General features: G+C 43.7%; 1 protein-coding gene across 2 annotated transcripts in view; it reads left to right on the forward strand.

The window, feature by feature from the left end:
- The first annotated feature begins 12,719 nt into the window (after positions 1 to 12,719).
- Positions 12,720 to 17,626, forward strand: part of PTPRG (protein tyrosine phosphatase receptor type G) — a 470,827-nt gene continuing 465,920 nt past the window's right edge. The window contains exon 1 of one of the 2 annotated variants that reach the window (XM_044300597.1): positions 12,720 to 13,187. In XM_044300597.1, the coding sequence (XP_044156532.1) occupies positions 13,103 to 13,187 (85 nt within the window). In that variant the 5' untranslated portion in view covers positions 12,720 to 13,102. The remainder of the gene's footprint in view (positions 13,188 to 17,626) is intronic. The other variant, XM_044300598.1, reaches the window with a different exon arrangement.

Raw genomic sequence — 17,626 nt, forward strand, 5'->3', positions numbered from 1 at the left:
GCCAAATGGATGAATGCATGTATATACCCTTTATTATCATGGTAGTATTTTTTAATGTAGCTTCTATCCACTGAAAATGTAAAGAACCTGTGGACCTACCATGACATATGTAAAACTACTGCTCCTCCCCTGTTCATACACACAAAGCAATCACCTACAAACCATAAATAACGAATATCCAAATTCTGATATCTGTCTATGGCCCTGTTTATAATTTTTAGTATTTTTTCAATCTCTCCCCAGCTGAGACTCAGACTTTCTTGCATAACCTCTGCATTTTAATATGGTGCCTGCCCTTTTGCAAAGATTAAATATTCAATAATCAATGCATTAAGACAGTAGATGTCCTTGAAGTGCGCGATGCCATAACGGGTCTCTCCCTATGAGGTAGAGATTCATTAATTATCTCTTAATTAAACTTTGCATGCATACGCTATGAAGTCACAGTTTCCTTTCTGTAGATCTATCTGAACTGAATATGGTTTTAACTAATGGATAGAGAATTGAGACCTGCTCTTTAATTTAAAAATTATAACCCATCCCCCCACCATCCATCTTGTGTATGGACAACATGAAATTCTAAATTAAAAATGATGATCCATTCCCCTTCTCACCTACCCATCTTGTGTACGGACCACCTTAAAAAATAAATGAAAGACGATGACCTGTTCACCTTGTCCTCATAAGCATGGCTTCATAGCACTGTTTGGGTTCACCTACCCAGCCCGTGTATGGACAGGATGAAATTATAAATGAAAAATTATGACCTGTTCCCTCTTGTCCTCATAAGCCTGGGTTTAGAACCTTTTGAGGTCACCTACTACCCAGCTCGTGCATGGACAACATGAAATTACAACTAAATCTTTTGTGCCGTTGAACCAGGAGACCCAAGTCGTGAAGTCCTGCTGGATAAACATCTCTGCTCTGTTGAAGTCAATCAGTATCATGGTCATTCTCCGTGGCCTCCATCAGTTGTGGAGTAAACACTTCATGCTGATGATAGAAACATTCATGCATGCTTGATTGAACAGGTTGATTGTCTTATTAGATGCATGCACAGGACTTCACAGGGGTTTGTAGTAAACCTTCCATTGATGAAATGTTGAGTTCAGGAAGGCATAGACAAAAATAGTCAGTATATTAGTAATATAAGACAATACTAGTTCTGTTCACACCTCGTAATATGGTCCCACAGCATGCCTATGGGAGAGGTTAATTGCTTATGCTTCTTCATAGACATAGGAAATTCTGTAGATCTCTCAATATATCATTACAGAGTACAGTAGTAGTGCTATGTCAGTTCATTCAGAGGTGAATAGTTTGAATCCAAACATCATATTTATATCAGCATACCAACCAACTTGAACAGCAGTGGTCTGTATGTAAACACTGGTGTGGATGGTAAATTAAAGGGAATGTGTCATTAGAAAATGACCTATTGTTTGCTGGGTTTGTCCAGCCTGAAGATATTGAAGGGGTTGTCTCATTACAACTACTTTTCCCCTGTTCACAGGATGGGGGATAAATGTCTGATCGCTGGGTATCTGACTACTGAGGTCCCCATGAGAATGGGGCCTTGCTTGCATGCGCACTACAGCTCCAGTCAACTCTTTGGGGCTACTGGACATAGCCAAGCGCTTGTACTCAGCACTCTCTCCCATAGGCCTGAATGAAGTGGGGGACAGACATCTATTTCTGTTGCTCCATTCAAACGGGGGAACATGGGTTGGACACCCGCCGTTCAGACACTTATTCCCTATCCGGTTGTTGTAATGGGACAACCCCTTTAGTGACTTATTCTCAGGATAAGTCAGTAATATCAGTAATTCGTACCCTCAACACTCACGTCCACTAGGGGGTTTCACTTTCACCTAAGTTGCAGTCCACTGCCTGTTTCAGATAAGATCCGGCCATGGTTACAGAGACTCAGAAGATGGCTGAGAGGAAGTGGGGGTGGGTCAGAGCTAGAAGAGATCGTGAGCTTGATAAAAAACAACTGCTTCTGCACTGCTTCTGAACAACACAGGAGCCCCCTGCCTGTCTGTAAGTGTGATTTATCCTTCTTTATCAGCTTTCTTAGCTCCCTAGAAGAAAACAAACATAGTGGGAAGTAAGCGAAGTGATGTCACAGCAGGATAGTACTGGCAAAAGGGAGACGCCCCCTGCTTGTGAGCGAAATGCATCTAGCTGTGCAGCTGAAACTGAATAATATCGCTAAAAGACACTTTAGTGAAGCCCAAACATAATTGTTCAAAGAAGCACAGCCATTATGCTCATTTTTCTTGAAAACTTAGGTGCACTTTAAGTGTTGTAGAAACACAACAAAAGCAAAATTGTTGCAAAACTTATATTTCTAGAAAAATATGCACCTTTGTATTGGTTGCCATGGACAACTATGATGTTTGCATTAATGTAAACGCTCCCTACTGACTAATTATCTTGTCCGGCATCTAGATTACCATTGAAGCTTACAAAGCAAATAAGAGAGGCGAGCCATGTACTTCTAAACACAACGGAGGCATCTATAATTCTTGTAATTGAGCACAAAGAATAAATATTATTTACATTTATGTGAAAGATTTTATTGTTAGCGGTAATGGCCATTTAATGAATTCACAATATTGGATGGCATGCATCTATGCATGGCACGAATAGATTTGCATCCGCTAATGGCACTGCTAAGCTAATAATTAAAGGAAACAACAGTGCTCTATCACCTGCAATGCTTTGTTATTCAGTATTGGGCAGAAGAAATTACAAGATGACGGCCCTGACACTGCTTCTTCAAGTTGATTTTATCGTCTCATGACATTAATAACAGAATAATCGCTGATTGCAAATTAAATGCTGTTAAATATAATTCTCCTTAGACCAGAGTGCTCAGAAAGGGAAGGACGGAGATGTCCACTCTCATGTTACTCGATAGATAATAGAACAAACAGCTTCATTCTGAACACACATTTGCCCTTCCTTTATTAAAGGCGTTTTCAAAGACTTTTATACTGATGACCTATCCTCAGGATAGATCATCAGTATCTGATCGGCGGGGGTCCCACACTCGGGACCCCCACAGATCGGCTGTCTGAGAAGGCACTGGTGCTCACAGTAGCGCCGCGTGCTCCTCTCTGCTCACCAAGCATGGCGCCATACATTGTATAGCGGCTGTGCTTGGTATCTTAGCTTAGTCCCACTTACTTCGATGAGGCTGAGCTAAGCCTAGGCCATGTGACGTCCCATGGCCTAGGCCAAGTTGCAAGAAGGGCCACGGCACTACTGCGAGCGCCGGTGCCTTCTTAATATAAAAAAATGAAAATCACAAGTTATACAGTACATGTCAATACCTTTCTAACAAACCCTGAACATCACATGGATCCAGAGATCTCCCCATTAATTGTTCTGCTAGATTTATATCAAGCTGGCGGCTCAAAGGGCGTGTCTTTCTGCTGCAGCTCAGGGGGCGCGTCTTTCTGCTGCAGCTAAGGGGCGTGTCTTTCTGCTGCAGCTCAGGGGGTGTGTCTTTCTGCTGCAGCTCAGGGGGTGTGTCTTTCTGCTGCAGCTCTGGGGGCGTGTCTTTCTGCTGAAGCTCAGGGGATGTGTCTTTCTGCTGAAGCTCAGGGGGCTTGTCTTTCTGCTGCAGCTCAGGGGGTGTGTCTTTCTGCTGCAGCTCAGGGGGCGTGTCTTTCTGCTGCAGCTCTTAACCTATCAAATCTCAGGTGGCAGTTGAAGGATGAAACTGAGCATGTGCGGCCATCTCAGAAAGCAGGACAAAGACATAAGAAAAAGAACAAAGATCAGGTGGCATTATACAATTTGAATAACTCAGTGGCTATAATACATTTTTAATTACATGCAATTACAAAAGTATTCAGATCCAAAAATATTTGTTGTGCGACAACCCCTTTAAAGCTCCAATGCAAATCTGTAACAGGGTTCAGGTCATCAATATCAGATTGGTGGGAGTCCTACCACCTGCTTACCATAAACAGTGGATGGAGCCAGAAGCACAAGGTTCTACCCACTGTATGGTGGCTGTGCCGGGATACTGCAGCTCTGTACTTACCCGGTTCCTGCTGCTGTGCCAGATCCTTACCTGCCTGGTGTGCTGTTCTGGGTTATAACAAATGGTCATGTGACACAAGGGGAGCAGGTCTTCAGTCAGTAATTGGCTGCAGCTGTTACTACCCCCCACCCCCCCCCTTCAACAGGATGTTGATATCAACGCACCAGGAAGATGAAGCGCTGGCCGGGGAGCGATAGAGATCAAACCCTTAGATTGTGAGCCCCATTGGGGACAGTTGGATGATAATGTCTGTAAAGCGCTGCGGAATATAGTAGCGCTATATAAGTGCATAAAATAAATAAATAAACCCAGCAGCAGGGACCAGGTACTGTAGGTATGATCACCATCGTGGTTCAGCCCCTCTGCAAGGTGTGATATAATGTTGGATAAATCCTTGAAATACATGGATTTTCTGCAGCACAAGGCTGCCACTAGAGGGAGCTGACTAACTCATTCACCGTAGTACTAGCTGTTTAAATATGTCTTCATTAATGACTCCTAGTGATAACTTATGCAGTGGAAATGTGTGAATGTGAATAAAACATTTTAAAGAAAACGAAACTACACTTTACTGAAATCATCCAGCTTTCCTGGATTCTTCTTCATGACCGATCTGAGCATTCTGGGTGAGATACATTCTTATCTCATACAACCTTTTAAACTATAAGGGACAGATCCTAGAAGCATAGAAACCTAGAATGTGTCGGCAGATAAGAACCATTTGGCCCATCTAGTCTGCCCAATATACTGAACACTATGAATAGCCCCCGGCCCTATCTTATATGAAGGATGGCCTTATGCCTATCCCATCCCTAGGCCTTTTAAAAGCAATGAATTGCCTATAATATTTTTGTACCAATTATAACAGATACTGACATTTTTTTTTTTTATCTGTTTTTATTTTCTATTTGTAGGTTTCAATTCCATAAGTGTTTATGAGAGCAGCCATTTTACCTGAGCCGCTGTGAACAACATTCAGAGATATGCTTTACAGCAGCCACATGGTCCATAGGAAGCTGTAGACTGGATATGACTTCCATGGAAGAGTGTTGTGGGCATGCTGTGTGACCTATACGGAGGTCATTGCGCGGGGAGGGAGAATATGTGAGCAGGAATTTTTTTATATGGTAACATGGAAAATGAAACAAGTATTACTAAAATTACTGATGACACATTCCCTTTAGGCTCCATTCAGACGTCTGTAGTGTATTGCGGATCCACAATACAGCCGGCCGGCACCCCCATAGAAATTCAGATTCTTGTCTGCGGACCGGAAGATCGGCGGCGCGCTCCAGAAATGTGGATGCGGACAGCACACTGTCCACATCCATTCCGTCCCCATTGAGAATGAATGAGCCCGCACCCGTTCTGCAATTTGCGGAACGGATGCAAACCCATTATTACGGACGTGTGAATGGAACTAAGGGTACTGTCACATTAAGTAATTATTTTCCGGTATTGAAATACAGTAAAGGATCTCAATACCGTAAAAAAAAAAAACGCTTCCGTTTTGTCCCAATGCATTTTGAATGGGAAAGCAATCCGTTAAAGGGATTCTGTCATGAGATTTTACCCCTATATCCTAAACATAGGCTCATGTCCGGAGTAATAATAAGAATCCTAAGCTGGCCTTATTAAACCTCACAGTGGCTCTATTTGCCCCCAAAACAGGTTTTTATAACCTGTCAATCACTTACTTAAGGTGCCCAAGGGGAGGTCCGTTAATACAGGGTGCCCAGCCGCACCCCTCGCCGTCCGGTGCCAAGCGCCACCTTCCCTAGCTCAGCGCCGCCTCCGCAATCCTATCCATCCCTCTGCCAGATCCCGCGCCTGCGCTCTAGGCTCAGCCTGATGCGCATGCGCACTTCGCTCAACGAAGCCGCTGCCAGGAGTCCGCACGGGCGCATCAGCCTGAGCCTAGTGCGCAGGCGCGGGATCTGGCAGAGGGACGGGAGGATTGCGGAGGCAGCGCTGAACTAGGGAAGGTGGCGCTGGGCACCGGACGGTGAGGGGTGCGGCCGGGCACCCTGTATTAACGGACTTCCCCTTGGGCACCTTAAGTAAATGATTGACAGGTTATAAAGACCTGTTTTTTGGGCAAATAGAGCCACAGTGAGGTTTAATAAGGCCAGCTTAGTATTCTTATTATTACTCCGGACATGAGCCTATGTTTTGGTTATAGGGGTAAAATCTCATGACAGAATCCCTTTAAGTATGCATCAGGATGTCTTCCGTTCCGTCCCTTGTATGGTATTTGACCGCACAAATCTGTGCAAAATTCCGGAACACTACCGCACTTTCCGGACCTATTGAAATGTATTAATGCCAGATCCGGTACCAAGAGCTCCGGAAATTGCTGCATCGCCGGATCCAGTTTTCCAGTCTGCGCATGCGCAGTTCTTTCTAGCTTTGAAAAAAATTAAATACCGGATGCGTTATTCCGGTTGATACCAGAAAGACAGATCCTGTATTTTAATGAATAAGGCCTCATACACACGACCGTTGTGTGCATCCGCGGCCATTGTTCCGTTTTCCGTTCTTTTCCGCGGACCCATTGACTTTCAATGGGTCTGTGGAAAAATCGGAAAATGCACCGTTTGGCATCCGCGTCCGTGTTTCCAGTCTGTGAAAAATATATGACCTGTCCTATTTTTTTTTTTTTACGCGGACAACGGTTCACGGACCCATTCAAGTCAACGGGTCCGTGAAAAAATCACGGATGCACACAAGATTGTCATCCACGTCCGTGATCCGTGTCCGTTTTTTCCTATCATTTCAAAGGCAAACTTGACTTAGATTTTTTTTTTTCATTTTTCATGTCCGTGGGTCCTCCAAAAATCGAGGAAGACCCACGGAAGAAAAAACGGACACGGATCACGGAACAACGGAAACCGTTTTTGCGGACCGCAAAAAAAAAACGTCCGTGTGCATGAGGCCTAAGTCTACTGGATCCGTATCCAAAAAAAAATAAAGATATCCGTTTGCATACGGATTTCCGGATCCGGTAGGCAGTTCCGGCAACGGAACTGCCTGCCGGATTCTAACAACGCCAGGGTAAAAGTACCCTAAGACCTGCTGCTGTAGAATAGGATGTTATACACATAAAACAGTAACAATAAGCACAACATAGAAATAAACTGCTCCCATTATGGCGGCGGTTTAGAAACCATTGTTTCACCAGTTCTATTGTTACGGTTGTTGCCAGACCAACAGCTTTAACAGCCTCCTGACGTAATCCTGTGGTTGGTCCAACGAGCAGTCATGGGGTTAACTCTTGGAATGCGCGGCTTGGACAGATATGGCTGAAATACTTGGCAGGTAGGTACGGAACTGTAACAATACATACTCTGTTTAAGGATACATAGCAAATATATGATTATGTCACAATAGGAGCGGATAAGATTTAGATAAAGCTTTGAAATTGTACACGACCGAAAGTAAATGATCCTGATTCGCTTACATACTTCATCCGAAAATCTACCCCCCCCCCCCCATCGCCTTAGCCATTGAGATGCTAAGTAAAAAGCAAAGCACAAGGTTTATAACTAATGGTAGATAAAATCTGTCAGAGTAAAGAAAGGGAAAACTCATTACAGATAAGCCCGGCTGCCACTTCCAGCACAACACATTGCCAGGATTACCGTATTATGTAAACCCGTCCCTAACGCATATATTTAGGGTTGAAATCACTGTGGTCAATTAGCCACGCGGGAGGCGCGGTTCGCTCAATACATAGTAATGAGTAGCCAATATTGTATAACACATCGATCACGGCAACAGAAAGACTGGACAGGGCTGGAATCGCTATGAGGTCTGTGTATCAATCGGAGCATAATCGCGAATCTGCAAAATACGGATGCGGTCCCACACTTTGCATGGGCCCCATTTAAAAAAAAAAGACTATTTTAGTGAGCAAAACGAAATAGGACATGTTCTACCAGTGGTGGCTCGGCAGCATGGATGCCAACAGCCTGAAGATTACATCCGTGACCCCATAGAAATGAAAGGGTCTGAGTGCGGTCCGTAAAAAATAAGGATCAGACGCGGTCTGGAAGTACGGTTGTGTAAATTCATCCTTGTATTGCTGTAAAAGCCCTGGAAGGAAATGAGATATGACTGGATTCATCAGAATCACTCACATCATGTATGGCCAATGTCGACAATATCCTTTAATAGTCTATAACGTGCATGGGGACCACAAGGGTCGGACATATTTTAGCTTGTCTCACGCTTTTGTATCTTGTAAAACAGGCAGGGCTATTCATGTATAGTAGCCACTTATCTCAGCATTGAGATGAACATATGGCCCTACCAAATGTGTATATTAATGGAAAGTTGGAGATGAATGTTCTGTCAATGGCAGGAGAGCACCTACTGCCATCATTTATAGAGTGGAGACACACCGGACCAACACTAGGTGGCATGGTATAGAACGCCATGAGCTACCATGGCCGTTCCCATCTAGTATTTGTAGAGGGAACACCGACCAGCCTTCTGTATATCCAGGACATCGTGGAACCAGTCCTACTGCCTTTTTCGAGACAAAAGGGGAAGGAAAGACTTAACTTCAAAGGGGCTATGGAAGCACCAGGAACTTAGCCGAGATCCAACCACAAACAATCCAAAAGGCACAGAAGCTATAGACTGCACAGCATAGTGGGAGAAGCAACTATAAATAAGGAAGGTTAAATGACCACATAATCAACACCTGGAGGCAAGGGGGGTGGCCATTACCAGAAGCAACACAGACGCCTATTGATCCACAAGGTAAACCTGTCTGATCAAACCACGGGTTGCCAGTCTCACTGATGTCCTGTCACTCACTATCACCGGGATGTCTATATGTCTCGGTATGTCCGTGACAGTATCCAGCGGCTCAATCACCAGATCTCTCCAGGATCAAGAACGTCTGGGACTGGATCTTCCATTCACAGCAGCCAAAAACCACCTTAGCCCAAGTTAAAAAAGCTGAGAATGACATACCACAGGAGGACATCCAGCATCTGTATGACCATTACAATGCCATCGTGGCTGCCTGTATTGCATCAACGGGAGATGACACCAAGTATTAATGTTACCTCAGCATACACCCTACTACAGAACCCAAAATAAAGGGGGCACCACCTTGCTTGTCTGATTATTGACCAAGCACCACTAGCAGTTTATACTTTGTCAGTCTCAGCTCAATGGCATTGTTTTCCAATGAGGAGGAACTGTGTATCTTCATGGACTGGGTGGTCATGCTAGAAATACATGGAAGCCTGAGATCATCATGTTCTACGTCAAGCATGGCCTTCAGTGATGGAAAGCACATTGAACTAATTGGAGTCAGGAGCTATGGGAACCGATCCTCTGGTAATGATGAACATGATTTACCTTGTGGTAGACTCATCTATTTTGACTTGGCAGATTCCAGCTCAATGTGCCCACATGTTTTTTGTTGGTGGAGAAAAATGATCTGGGGCTGTTTTCTTAGTTTTGGCTTGGGCCATTCATTCCATTGAAGGATTATCTTTCAGATGTTGTCTCTCCAAAACAATCCCCTTTTAATAAGAGGTCCATTTTCTCCAACCTCTGATCATCATCTGCTATCCCCGGGTGAATCTGCACCTGTGTAAAGATTACCCCAGCGCCGGCCATCCATGTCAACCTCTCCAGTCTGGCTCATGGCTCCAGCAGGCTCCCTCGCCTTGATGTCCTTATGACATAATATGGCACATGGACAGGATTTGTCATTACAGCTCTTTTAATGGGTTACCATGCACATTATATTACTCCTGTTTTATTTCCTATTGCTCATGTATCACCTCCATATTCCACAGTGCTGCACTGAGGTGGTAATCACATCAGCCCCAATCCCCAACAGAGCTCACAATCTAATTCCAACCATTAGTACAGTTTATGGAGTGAAGGTGGGGGGGCAAAGAACCTGGAGGAAACCCACGAGGACAAGGACAAATCAACTCTATGATGCCAGTGTAGCAAGACAACAGAGCTCACCACCGGTACGCCATTCTGTGGTTCTTATCTTTTTTTTTTTTTTGCAAGACCCTTTTATTTTATTGCGTGTGAATGTCTGATCCTAGAAATGAGCATGATAGATAAATAGATAGATCTGAGAGATAGATCGATAGATGATAGATATTAGATCACTAGATATTCGATAAATAGGTAGATAGATATGAGAGATAGATAGATGGATAGATAGATAGATAGACAAATAGATAGATAGATAGATAGATAGATAGATAGATAGATAGATAGATAGGAGAGATGGATAGATAGACAGATAGATAGATAGATAGATAGATAGATAGATAGATAGATAGATAGATAGGAGAGATGGATAGATAGACAGATAGATAGATAGATAGATAGACAAATAGATAGATAGATAGATAGATAGATAGAAGAGATGGATAGACAAATAGATAGACAAATAGATAGATAGATAGATAGATAGATAGATAGATAGATAGATAGATAGATAGGAGAGATGGATAAATAGACAAATAGATAGATAGATAGATAGATAGATAGGAGAGATGGATAAATAGACAAATAGATAGATATGAGAGACAAAGAGATAGATAGATAGATAGATAGATAGATAGACAAATAGATAGATAGATAGATAGATAGATAGATAGATAGATAGATAGGAGAGATGGATAGATAGGAGAGATGGATAGACAAATAGATAGATAGATAGATAGATAGATAGATAGATAGATAGATAGATAGGAGAGATGGATAGACAAATAGATAGATAGATAGATAGATAGATAGATAGATAGATAGATAGATAGATAGGAGAGATGGATAGATAGACAAATAGATAGATAGATAGATAGATAGATAGATAGATAGATAGATAGATAGGAGAGATGGATAGATAGACAAATAGATAGATAGATAGATATGAGAGATAGATAGATAGATAGATAGATAGAAGAGATGGATAGACAAATAGATAGACAAATAGATAGATAGATATGAGAGACAAAGAGATAGATAGATAGATAGATAGATATTCGATAGATACAGATAGTCAACAAGAAAAAACAGCAGCTCAGTCACTAGGCAGACAGGGTGCAATCCCTCGGGGCCACAGACACAAGGTACACTATGAGATGCAAAAACAGAAAAAAAGGACCAGCACTCCAAAAGAATAGGGTAATTAGGGTGTGAATAGGGTGTTGGACCCATGTTATTCCCCAGCACTGGAGAGATAGATAGATAGATAGATAGATAGATAGATAGATAATCAGATATGATCTATCTATTACTTGCAGCATATAAGTGGAGGTGTATCTGTATGTGCCTACAGTAAGGAGGACAGCAGAGGATGCATGGCATTACTGTTGGGTGGAGAAGAACATTCATCATCACTGTTGGTCCTGGAGAGGACTGGGCATGGATGCTGATGAGGGAGATATTCACAGGGGTAAAGAAGATGTGATATGACAGAGGTGAGGAGCAGGTGATAATGACACAGGAGGGAGCAGCAGGAGAAATAAAGAAGAGGGAGGAAGACTCAGAGTGGAAATCAGAAGGATGAAGTGAATGATGAAAAACCAGGAGGGAGGAAGCACAAGGAACCTATGAGCTTCTGGAAACTCTTCAGTGGCCTGGGTCCATAAGGGAGCCTTCACACAGGGCAGATTCTGTTGCAGGAATTTTCTGCCACTGAAAATCAGTTCCTTTTATGTGAAGGGCTGTTTTGGTGCCTTCACAGCCTGGAGGATCTCTGCCCCAGGCTGTGAAGGCACCAAAGCACAGAAGATACAGGAGAAAACAAACTAGGAGCTTCTCACCACATCACAAATTGTTGGCTACACCTAGAACCCCAAAGAGTTAAATGGACGAATCCAGCTCTGCTACATCTGTAGATAGAGGGATAGATGTGGGTGGAAAAGGGAAGAGAACAGAGGACCATATAAATGGAGCAGGTGCATTGGGGTGCAGACGGAGGCTACCCCCAAATAGTGGGTATCACACCTATCAGGAGCAGGAGGTAGATGAATGGAGCAGCAGAGAGGAGATGATCGGGCAGATTAGAAGAGGAGATCAGGGACTAGGACCTCCAGAACATTGCAAAGACAAGTGGAGGATCTGGAAGGAAGAAGCAAGGCATAGACATTGCACCTGGCTGAAATAGATGAGAGGAGGGAGATGCAGAGGACAGTGAGAGCCTGTGATGAGCTCCTGCCTCTCATGGAGAAGGGGGTGAGATGAGCTCTGTGTCTGGGGAGATGACAGAGCCATTCACACAGCCACCAACCCTACCACCCCCCCCCCCCCCCCATCATCATCATCACTTACCTTCTGTTACTAAGCAATGGCCACCTAAATATACATCTACCTACAGCAGATTCCAGCATTACATGTAGAAAGCACAGCCCGGCTTCTGCATTCTCTGCCAAGATTTGCATTAATATCACACTCTATGTTGAAGGATCTCATTGCCCCAGATCTACTGTAAAAATAAAATAAAAAACTAAAAATATATATATATAAAATTCTAGTGACAGAAGAAAGCAGCATCACAAGGTCCATCACAAGAGAGGGGGGAAAAATGAGGCGCTGCTCCTTTAAGAGCGTCGGCGGCGCGCCTGTGCTAGACGCCCAGTGTCAGTGCGCGCTCCCGCGCTCCCTCTCCCTCTGAGCTTTAAAGTCTCCGGCTGGAGCCGCTCACATGTTACTTCCTGTATGGGAGAATGGAAAGCGGCCAGACCCGGTGTGATCAGCCAGGAGGAGCGGATCCCAGCCTGGAATAACGACCACCCTCTACCCAGGAGCCTGGAATAATAGACAGCCCCTCTAAGAAAGAAGAGAAAGCGTGGGACTTGCTGGAGCTAGCTGCATGCATGAGATCCAGAGCTCTCCCCGGCTCTCCAACTTCCCAGAGCCCTCCTGGTAATCAGACACCCGGATCCGGAGACCCCTGCCCCCTCCTCCCTCCTCGCCTCCACTACTACTTTTTTTGGTCGGAGGAGAAACAGTCAACAAGTTGCCTCTGTTCTCAATGTGCATGTTGTCATGCGGAGACTACTGCAGCCGTGCTGGTGGATCTTGTTCCTGAAAATCTCCACGTCTGTGCTGCACTATGTCCTGTGTTACCCCGGTAAGTGCTCCTCTTGTGGCCCCTTTTATGTGTGCTGGCTGGCCCCAGTCGGTCATCTGCTGCCCTTTGCTCCCCCTTTTTTGGGCCCCCCTGGTGCTCTTTGCCCCCCCTTTTTTTTTTTTGCTCCCCCTTTTCTTGCCCCCCCCCCCGGTGCTTCTTACTCCCCCTCTTTTTTGGGCCCCCTAGTGCCCTTTTCTTGGGCCACTTTGCTGCCCCTTTTTTGGGCCCTCCTGCTGCCCTTTTCTTGGGCCATTTTGCTGCCCCTTTTTTGGGCCCCCCTGGTGCCCTTTGCTCCCCCTTTTTCTTACCCCCCTGGTGCCCTTTTCTTGACCCCTTTGCTCCCCCTGTGCCTCCTTCCTGGTGTTTCTTTAGTTTTCAGGTTGCATTGATGATATAGTGTGTGTGTGTGTGTGTGTGTGTATGTGTGTGTGTGTGTGTATATATATTCTATATCTCCTTCATCCTCTGCTGTCTCCAATCTGTTTTTTAACCCCTTCCTTCTCCCATTGCTCCTTATTTTGCAGCAGCGATGTTACATTGTTTCCAAATGTATCCTAATAGAACCCAGTCCTGCATAATAATATTGTGGGCTGTATTTCCAAAACATCCACCCCCAGCCTTCTCTGGAGCTCCCTGTGTCTCTACCTCCCCGGCAGGCACCGATGTGCCGCGCTCCTGACCATTGGGGATGCATCTGGTGTGCCCCAAATATCTGGTACCCATCATAAAAATTGTCCCCTTCTCTGCAAGCAGCCCTGGCATGGGGCATTCATTTCATGACATAGCTCTGCCCCATGGATTGCTATAGAGAAGATCCATCCGTTCACGTTTAGACCAAAGTTCCCATTGAACGCCCCTTGCATCGCCTGTCACCCAGCCTGTAACAGTGCCAGCTTTGTGTGCCCGGGGATGTGCAGATCTCCCCATCTCTTTGTGCTGAAAGTGCCTTTAGAGGTGACTTCCAGGAGCCATGCAGGAAATGCTGAACAGATTCCTTGTAGGATTTTTTTTTTTTTGTCTACCCCCTCCCCTCCTTTACATGGAAGAATCAGGAATCCGCTATGTAGCTGCCTTTTTTTTTTTTTTTTTTTTTTTTTTTTTTTTGGTGCAGAGCTTTCCTAATCAAAGCAAGCCCAGAGAAGTGCAGAGCGGGATGCACGCTGTCTGGGGGGAGGAATTCTAGCTCCTAGCTCCCTGGGTACAGAAGATAACTGATGCCTACCAAACCCATTTACACTTTGTCTGATTCCCCCTTCACTGTAAAGTTCCCATAGGAAGAAGCAGAGACCCAAGACTTTCACTGCTTCTTTCCACTTGGCATCTATATTGGTTACATTTTTAACATTAGGAATTATTTGCCCCCCCCTCATCTGCATCTGGACAAGGTGTAGTCTTCCTGCCATTGTCTACTTGGCATGGAACCATCGTTTAGCTGTACAAACATATAAGAGGCAGAGATGCCAGCCGTAGACTTCTATATGTTCTTTGTGATGTGCCTTCCTCGGACCTGACTCTGACCCTGTTTCTGCATTCCTTAGTCATGATAAATGAGAAGATATGGGGCCACTAATTTTATATATATTTAATTTTTTTACAAAACTTAAAATTCTCCTTGAACGCAATATTTTAGCAACTGGAGGTCACTGACTTTTTCGTGTATGTGTGTGTGTAATGACTATTTGATACCAGAGGGGCACTGCTGAGCTGTTCTTTATAGCTGTGGTTATTAAAACGCATATAAGATGCTGTTAGCCTGGCGGAAGATGTTCCAAGTCTTAAATTTTATGTGTATTTTATACTTGTGTACTGATGAATATGTTCTGTGTCTGTATACCCATGCCATGTGAAGAGGAGCCCACAAGACTTGAGAACCAGACTTGTGTTCCTTGCTGTGACATTGGATGTAAATCTGTCATTGACTGTTGTCTTCTACCTTCTTTTGCTTGTATGCGTGATGAAAATTGTTTATGGTAAATTCATGACCCGCTCTTAGATTTGTACTCGGTGGGGGGGGGGGGATGATGAGTTGTTGTATGACTTGTCCTGGTATTGATCCCTGCTCTTGTGAAGTCCAATAGCGCAGAGCGTCCTCCTTTTTATTTTTACATTTATATTTCCTCCAAAGGTCAACGAGTTGAGTCACCGACTGTGTCAGCTTATAGGCTTCTATCATGTTTTGTCCCAGAGAGTCTTTAACTACTTGAGACGTTCCACTCCTGACCTCCCTTAGCCCGATCCATGGTTTTAATATTAGTCAACTCTCGACGTGAAGACTTTCAAAGTCAAATCAGAAGACGTCTTGACGTCCAAGTGTGTGTTTTTTATTTTTTTTAATGAGATGATATACATTGAAAATGGGGTGGGCGCTCTTACAGCAGAAACATTTATCTCTCTATTGATTTATTCTCCATTTCAGCCCGTTGAGTGATGTCCTTCTCGGTGGCTTTGATATTGTACAGTAATTACATCTAGGAGGGTCTCTTTAGGAGCACTTGAGGGAAAACAAGGAGCGAAGCAGGCTTAATGTGACAGTCTTGCGAGAAGGTCTGATTTAAGCCTCGTTTTTTTGGATTCTAGGCATTGCACGTTTTGATCATATGGTTGGGGGGAAAAAAGTCACATTCTTGACATTTACAGGTGACGTGATGTCAAGGTCGTGTAATCATCTTATCACTCTAGGGGATGGTTTTATCTTCTAAGAAATAATTTCCTCATCTAGATCTTCATAATGGGAGGATGTTGATGAACCATGTCCGTCAGAAAGGTCGTAATGTCTAAGTGGATTCTGAAGTGTCCATGGCTACCCATAGAGACTCTAAGGTGAATCCTGAACTGTATGGCTTGGAAATCAGCAAAACTATGGGGGTATGTTCACCCTTCTAAAATCTGCCACTGATTCAGCAGATAAGAACTGACGTTTTCTGCTGCTGAATCCACATTCAGAAGACTATCAACAGTTTCCCATTGACCTCATGTGCATATAGTGAAGTATACTAGCTTTTATTCCAGTAGATAGTTTGAAATTTGAGAAGTGACAGGCTACTTCTAGGAAGCAGGGGTACCTCAACCAAAAACCCTTCTGAAACACTTGTAAAAACCCTTCTAAAACCACCACCAAACTACAAACCGGCTACCAAAAAACATCCAGGTTTCAGCTACTGACCTACTGCAACCATATGAACCTATCCTTACAGTGACATCTGAGGAGCAACCATGGTAGCTAGAATGTTTGCTCTGTAGTAGGACATACTTTAATTTGGGAACCTGCCAGTTCAGAACTGGGAACAATGGTATAAGTTTGTGGACAGAGAGGTCCATTTGCTGACTCATGTTTTGGTTCTTGGCTAGCAGACGAAGAACCAAGTGAAGTCTTCTCATAACCATAGGTAATAAATCACAGAGATGATCAGAGGAGTTGATCCAACTACTGTTTAAGTCAGAAAGCACCCCGTTCCACTTTAAGGAAGAGTTATCTACAATATCTTTGTATACCTTTTTGCTTTGTGAATATCTGGTTAGACTCCTCAGGTTCTAGGTCCTGCAAGGGTTGCAAGAAAACATCTCCAACTGTACAAACTTTTGTGTTTTGTTATTAGCAGCATTGGAAATTCATTCATAAAATCTGTTTAGTATTGCTTCCTTGATTTATTTAAGTGCAAATCTATCCGGAAATATTTGTACCATATCCAAATGCTCTGTGTCATCGGAAAGCTGTGAATAATGTAACTCCTATTGATCTTGACTAGGAGCATTAGTCATTGCACAAGCTTCAGAGATATTCTTCCTGTACTTAACCTGAATTTGAAATATTGAAGAAAACCTTAAACTGTCCGTTGACTTGGACTCCGGGGGAATCGCATTCTTGGTACTTGTCACTTCCCATAAAGAACTCCCATATTTTTTTTTTCAGTGTAGCTGACAGTGACCATCGTTTGACTTCAGTGATTTTTAAGGTTCTCCTGTTTCCTTCAAACCCGTTTTGTCAGTTTACCGTAGATCGGTTGAGGATACTAAGCCATGACTGCGTTTTCCAACCTGTAGTTCCCCAGCTGTTGCAAAACTACAATTCCCAGCATAAGACGCAGTTTCACAATGGAGCCACAGTATCTGTTGTGTTGGGTGGTATGGCCACCCAACACAAGGACTCTGCAAACCTCTTTCCGTATTGTATATTCCTAGACTCTTATTAGTAGAGCTGGCCATAGACATTTAGATTTTTTTATTTATTTTTTTGTCGGCCAAAGCCATAAGTGGATCGAGCAGGAAGCAGCCCTTTTTTGTATATTTCTGGCTGCATTTGAATCCACTTTTGGCTTTGGCTGAAAACCCTGAAAGAAAATCTGCATCAAAACCCCCTCCTACCAAAAAACAAAAACAAAACAGAAGTCATTTCCAGGGCTGTGAAAGATACTACCACCATGACCTACATATTTTGATGG

Source organism: Bufo gargarizans, chromosome 7 (assembly GCF_014858855.1).
Source record: "Bufo gargarizans isolate SCDJY-AF-19 chromosome 7, ASM1485885v1, whole genome shotgun sequence".
In the NCBI taxonomy this organism is placed as follows: domain Eukaryota; kingdom Metazoa; phylum Chordata; class Amphibia; order Anura; family Bufonidae; genus Bufo; species Bufo gargarizans.